Source organism: Poecilia formosa, unplaced genomic scaffold (assembly GCF_000485575.1).
Source record: "Poecilia formosa unplaced genomic scaffold, Poecilia_formosa-5.1.2 Scaffold671, whole genome shotgun sequence".
Taxonomy (NCBI): Eukaryota; Metazoa; Chordata; class Actinopteri; order Cyprinodontiformes; family Poeciliidae; genus Poecilia; species Poecilia formosa.
The window spans coordinates 121,817-128,589 of record NW_006800610.1 but is presented as its reverse complement, the minus strand read 5'-3'; the positions used below and the strand labels follow the sequence as shown (position 1 = coordinate 128,589).

General features: G+C 36.8%; 1 protein-coding gene and 1 long non-coding RNA gene across 3 annotated transcripts in view; one reads left to right on the top strand and one right to left on the bottom strand.

Annotated features, from left to right (window-relative positions):
• Positions 1-4,312, top strand: part of ccdc15 (coiled-coil domain containing 15) — a 59,660-nt gene extending 55,348 nt beyond the window's left edge. For both annotated transcript variants that reach the window (XM_016666167.1, XM_016666168.1), the window contains exons 9-10: positions 3,451-3,599; positions 3,678-4,312. In XM_016666167.1, coding sequence (XP_016521653.1) covers positions 3,451-3,599; positions 3,678-3,727 — 199 coding nt within the window. In that variant the 3' untranslated portion in view covers positions 3,728-4,312. The remainder of the gene's footprint in view (positions 1-3,450; positions 3,600-3,677) is intronic.
• Positions 4,313-5,757: 1,445 nt separating this feature from the next.
• Positions 5,758-6,459, bottom strand: LOC103130774 (uncharacterized). Its single transcript, XR_475268.2, has 3 exons — positions 6,369-6,459; positions 6,160-6,279; positions 5,758-6,064 (listed from the first exon to the last, which is right to left on the bottom strand). It is a non-coding gene; the product is annotated as an uncharacterized LOC103130774 (long non-coding RNA).
• Between the last annotated feature and the right edge of the window lie 314 nt (positions 6,460-6,773).

Here is a 6,773-nt window from a genome sequence, read left to right as displayed (position 1 = left end):
TGGACAGCACCAGGGCCTGACATGATCAGGCCCTGACATGATCACCAGGGCCTGATCATGTCAGGCCCTGGTGCTGTCCAGTTTTTCATACCCGAGACTCTTTCTTGGACATCTGCCACAGTGATGGTTACCGGGGCTTGTTCAGGGAGGTTGCTGTGGTCCTCTCGTAGAGAGGTTAGCCACTGTGCATTGCTGTTGTGGGACGCCTCCCTTTCCCATATGCCTTTCCAGTATTGTTCAGTCTTAAACTCCCAACAGACTTGGTGGGTCTGTTCTGTTGTTATTACCCTGCCATTGAGAGTACACTCAATGGCAGGGTAATCCTCCTGGCTTTACTTTAGGCAATAAAATAGATTTTTTTTTTTTTTTTTTTTTAATTAGGTGTTTCCCCCAAAAAACTTGCTAAGCCTGGTGGTCGGGGAGCTGAGGTGGTCTACCATGTTTTTGTATTAAAAGATGTTAAGTAAACAGGAATAGTAAATACTACTGGGTGATTTTATGCTACGGGAAAACATTGCCAGTAATTTAATGTAATGCTGCTAATGTGGCTTTAGTAGCTCTTCCATTTCGTGTCTGTTGAGTTTTTAATAAGAGTCACAGAAACTGCCTTGGGTTGCTCAAGTTTGTGGGACGAGTTTCTCAGATCTCCGCATGGCCAGGCACATTAACTCTGGCTGACTAAGTGGACAAAGCATCTTATATGCATCATGTAACTGGAAAAATAATACTAAAAAAAATAATAATAATATATAACAAGGGTGAAGCGTGACTACGAGGAGAGCGTGAAAGCTCTTCACTGGGCTGAACCTGCATGATGAGGTTAGCGCTGGTTCATTAACACCTAACACACCGGCCAACCGGGAACACATACATAAACTTTACAGGGAAGACAGAGCCAGACGCTGGGCAGCGTGTTGAGATGTAAACGCCCCACATAATTCTTTGTTCACAAAGATAAATCATTCTCACCGATCTGAAAGCGTGACTACAAGTTATTCCTGCAGTTCATATTGAGCTGCGCAATCAGAGGTAATGCGGTGAGTTTTAAACTCTTACTTTGATGTGGAGTTAGCCAAAGAAACAAAATTCCATGCAGGGGGTTGATGTAAATATCAATACAGGTCAGCCAGTGTCCAGTTTGTGTGAAAGGAGGCGCGCGCGATCCACACTGAGGTAGACTTAAGAGATCAAGCAATGGCAGCAGCGTGCGAGGCAACGTGCAGAGGCACCAGCTGTGTGATTGGTCCACTCTCCCGGCTTTAAATGCATAAACTATAAACTTATCTTTTAGGAATAAATTTGCTCTGTAAGTGAAACGCTCAGAACAACAGAGACATTTTCAATCCAGATTAAATTATAAAAAAATTAAATTATTATTATTATTTTGATTATTAAATCAAAATAACAAAAATTTCTAATAACAAAAACAAGCAACGCTTGGCCTGGTGGGGCGGGGGGCTAGTAAAGCATGGCGGTGTTACGTTGATCTGCCTTTCCCCATCACATACGGTTCACCCTGTGTTAAAAGGGGGGAACGGTATCACCCATCAGATACTGTTCCCCCCTTAAACACAGGGGGAATGGTATGTGATGGGTAATATTGAGCACTAAAACGCATCTATCTATCTATTGTTGAAGAAGATTCTAGGTTATAATATTTCTTAAGAAAGAAACTCTTTGGCTCGAACTTCTTCATTCCAGGTTCTCCCGGTAGGCCGCGTGTAGCCACAAAAAAACAATGAGTGCAGATGTCACAGAATTACAGATTAATCCAATAGAAGACAACGCATAAAATTACAACAGAAACTGCAGAACAGAGACATACATTCATTTACCTGACATAAATGGAAAGAAGAAGAAGGAAAGAAAGAAAGAAAAGCAAAGATGTCCAAAGACGTCTTTGGAGAATTGCGAGAGCAAATCTGATTTGTTACTTCTGTGTAGAAAGTTTTATAGTAAAAGGCGTATTCTTATCTTTAATTTATTTAAATAAGGCGTATCTTTGCTCATCCTACCAGGAGCTATCTCTGACCCTCTCTCTAAAGCCAGGAACTCCTTATGTTTTACAGCTTTTCACAGATGAGTGTGAAAAGCTAGAACTTCTACTTATTGTTTTCCCACACAGACAAAAAGGCAGTTCAAACGATCTTAGCAAACCATCTGCTGTAACTACAAGTAACATAAAGGTCAATAGGCCAGAATAAGTTACTGATTTTAAAACTATAATTAGGCTATTTCAATCAAGACATGTTAAGTTTTAAAACTAGCATACTTGAAATTTATTTTCTTAACACTATCTATCTATTCTAATATCTACATAGATATATATATATATATATATCTATATAGATATATATACACACACACATAAATATTTATTTTTATAATTATTTTCTCACAAAAACGTGAATAAAGTGTGACAACTTTGCGAAACAGATTGTTTGAGCTTTTGCGGTGTCCGTAGTTCTCCAGATAAGCGCGCTGAACAAGCGCGTGCTTTCTCAGCGCTCATAACAAGCACGCGCGTATTTTGCCGCCTGGGTGGTGCAGAGCGGCAAGAAGACGCAGGGGGAACCGTATCTGATGGGGAAACGCGGATTGACGTAACAGCGGCCACCAGGCTTATAATACACTGGGGGAAACCCTGAAATGATTTCTTTATTTTTGTTTTTAATGTATTTCTAATATTGTGTAAAAAAAGCTTAAGTGGTTAAATGAATGTGCCCATTTAAAAAAAATTCAATTAATAAATCATCAGAATAATCGATAGATTAATCAATAACTAGTAATAGTTGCATCCCTAATTGCTGAAATAATAGCATACATGGAGCAAAACTGCACAAAAAATATATACAGTGTGCATTTAAGGAAAAAAAAAACATTGAATGTAAACATGTTGCACCAGGCCCGATCGCCTTATTCAAATACTGTAAGAAAAAAATAATCATCTATTAAGCATCCAAGTTAATCTAAAAATCATCAACATTTCAGGCCTACATTGTGTTGATGTTAAGTCAATCAGAAAGGGTTGTTGAATCAAATGCATCCTTTGCTACAAATGATCAAGAGTTCACTAAAAGAATGCTCTGTTATTTCATTTTAGGCAATAAAATGTCTATTTTCTTATTTAGAAAAGGAATTGAATCATTTGTTTATTTACATCTTTTTATGTATTTCTAATGTATAAAAAGATAATGAAAAATTTGCCAATTTTTTATACAAATAATTGATTAATTGACAGAATAGTAAATTAATTAATAACTAAAATAATTGTTAGTTGCAGCCATGCAATCTTCCTTTTTGAGCTGCTTTAACATGAAATAAAAGCCCTCAGTGTTTAATCTTCATCTGTTTTAATGTGCAAACAGCCAAATTGCTACTTGCAGTTAATAGAAAGCAGCCGGTAAGCATTTCTGAGCTGAATAATAACCTGTATGTGACTCTCTGCAGGTTTGTCAAAGCTCTGAGAGCTCAGATGAAGGAGCGTTTGTCTCAGATGAAGCTGGAGCTCCCTACTCTCTGCTGCTGTGCCTCCTCTTTTTGGGATTCCCACCCTGACACCTGCGCCAACAACTGCATCTTCCACAACAACCCCAGAGGTACTAATGGCACACCCTTATACCTATGCACACATATGGCCTGTGAACTGCTGTCTGAAATGCTTCTATCCTCCACAGCATATGCTAAAGCTCTGCAGTTAACACTGGTGAATTTGGACTTACAGTAATGGAAACTGCAATTTCTGAAGGAACTGGCATCTCGCTTTCCGTTTTTGTCAGATGTTTAGACTTTAAGTGGTTGCATCATTAGAAGACATGCTGTAGTACTTTTCACACATATTCTTTGTAGGGTGAATTTGGCTGCTTGTATTTTATGTCACCAAATTACCTGGCCAGTTTAACATTCCCAGTGATTTTAATAGCACCCTAGTTGGACTAATTATATCCCCATTACTCTTTGTTAAGGTTCTAATCCAGCTCAAACTCAACTTTCTAACAATTTAAGCAATTCTTTTCTGGATTAGGTATAATAAATATTTTTTCTTTGTTTGCATTTTGTTAACTTTTCTTACTTTATTTATTGTAAATTATGAATTCTGTGTATATGTGAACATTGTACATGTAATTATTGACATAATTTTACAAAGGCACATTGACTTTGTAAAATTATGTCAATGTGACTTTTACAGAAAATAAGTAAAAGTAAAAGTTAAACTTGAATTTCACTCATTGTTGTCGGGTGGATTTTGCAAGAATTCACCTACTGGTCTGCTGTTTTTTTTTTTTAAAAGTATTAAAAAAATAAAATCTCACGTTTCCCTCACTATCTGTTAGTTTCTATGAGATTTCAGAATCAATACCACTCTGTCAGTCCAAATGGCTTTTTTGAGATCCTAAACTTAAGTGTTTATCAAAGTTGTAATGAAAAAGATAATTGATATTTTATACTTATGCTTATTTTTACCTCACTACTATATCCAGTGAGGAATAAGAAAATATCTGCTTTCTCCATATTTATTATTATTATTATTATTATTATTATTGTCATTAAAGGCTAATTTCTTCACTGCCAATATATTTAATATTTGGCACCTACATACTCATTACGTTGCCACAAAACATTTAAACATTTTAGTAGAACAAACAGTTGTACTTGAGTAAATGTTGCTGTTTCACATCAACATGAATTGTAGTTGAAGCACTTTTTGAAATAAATGAACAGCTTCTGATTCAATCAGCAACAATAATTTGAAGTTTTGATGCATTAACTTGTGCACTAAGTAAGCAGATGAAAAAATAACTAGAATTAAAACTCAATTTAAGCAAAGTCCTTCAAATGCAACAGTAAAAAAATATCCATCCTGGTTACATATGAAAGCTACTGACTNGTCAAAAGAAGCAGTCATATATACAAGTTAAATCCTGTTCTGGTGGATGATGTGCTGCGTGTTGGAGGACGTCTCAGCAGGGCTGTCATGTCTGAAGATTCTAAACATCCTATCATTGTTGCTAAAGATCTTCATATTGCTTATCTTATTCTCCAATATATCCATAAAGAGGTGGGTCATGGTGGTAGGAACCACATACTCTCAAAGCTCCATCAGAAATATTGGATTCCTGGTGCTGGTGCACTGATTAGAAAGATCATGTCAAGGTGTGTCATCTGCAGACGGCTTCATGGAGCTGCAGGCCAGCAACAAATGGCTGACCTGCCTGAGAGCAGAGTGACACCTGAGAAACCCCCCTTTAGTTTTGTTGGAGTGGACTATTTTGGTCCATTTGAAGTGAAGCGTGGGAGAAGTCTTGTGAAGAAATATGGGGTTATCTTCACATGTTTGGCAATCAGAGCAGTACATATTGAGGTTGCCTCATCTCTTGACACAGACTCTTTCATTAACGCCTTACGACGTTTCATTGCTCCCGACACAGGGGGAACAGATTTTCACAGGGAAACAGAATTTCTCACAAGACCTGCATTAGACACCATGCATGTTATTGGTCCTACACAGTAAAAACTGCTGGGTTAAAAATAACCCAATACGTAACCCAGCGCTGGGTTGTTTTAACTCAACTGGGTTGGGTTGAGGGTTTGACCCAGCACATTGGGTCATGGCAACTAACCAAATGTTGGGTTAAATTGACCCAAAATTGGGCTGAAACTCATAACCCAACTCAAGGGTTATTATACCACTATAGTAGGGTTAAAAAATATATTTATTTTAAATTTCACTATATAAAAACAGGATTAAAAGGCATATGAATTTAAAGCTTCTTTTATTTCCACATGATACATATATAGAGCCAGCAGATTTCATTTACAAAAGTTACAAAACATAAGTAGTTAAATCACTTCAACTCATTTGGCTACAACTCCAGAAGTATCTGTTACTCCACATTAGAAAACATTTAATGAAAAAAGTCTGTTTTAAAGCAAACTACAAGTAAACCTTTCAGCCATTAAACAAGGAGCATTTTTAACGACACTTTAGCATTTTGCCTGTCTCCCTGCATGAGGACATATGGGTTGTCACATTTTGTAGATGCACCACCAGGTTTGTCCCAACCTGATGGAGAGAAGACAGAAAAACAGGCCATTAGTGATGCACTTATTTAAACAGCAAACAATTTGAGCATAATTCAGAGATGAATGTTGACTTACAGGCTGGATATCAATGAAACCTTCTGAACTTCCAGGTTGATGGATCTGAAACTCTTCTCCCAAATTAGTAAGGTGGGGCAGGAAGGGGTACTGGCAGCAGCTGCAGGACTACATCACCTTCTGTATCAAACATAAGTTAGTGTTAAAATGCTGCAGTAACTAGAAAGCATGACAACATTTTAGAGAACATTTCTTCTGAGCTTCAATACCTTGAGGGAGCAGACTCATGTTCTTGGTCATGCAGAAGTTCTTTGTTGAGAACAATGAGTTTGGGTTTCGCTTAATTCTCCTGAAGATCCTGGATGTAAAATTACAAAATCTATCAGAAAAGACAAAATCACAAATCAAACTCTAAGAATGACTGGATTCAATCTTATAGCTGTCTCCACTGCAAATAACTTGTAATTAGCCAGCAATTTCAAATGTTCAGAGTAATTTTATGTTCCTAAAAATAAACATAGTACTTAATAAAATAAAATGACACATATAATTTAATTTAGAAGTAAAACTCAACTTAAATACGAACTTAGTCCTGAATAACTTTCAGCACCAACTTTAAATAAATGTATTTGTAATTCATTGTAATTTTATGGAAAAATCATCAGAATTGGTTA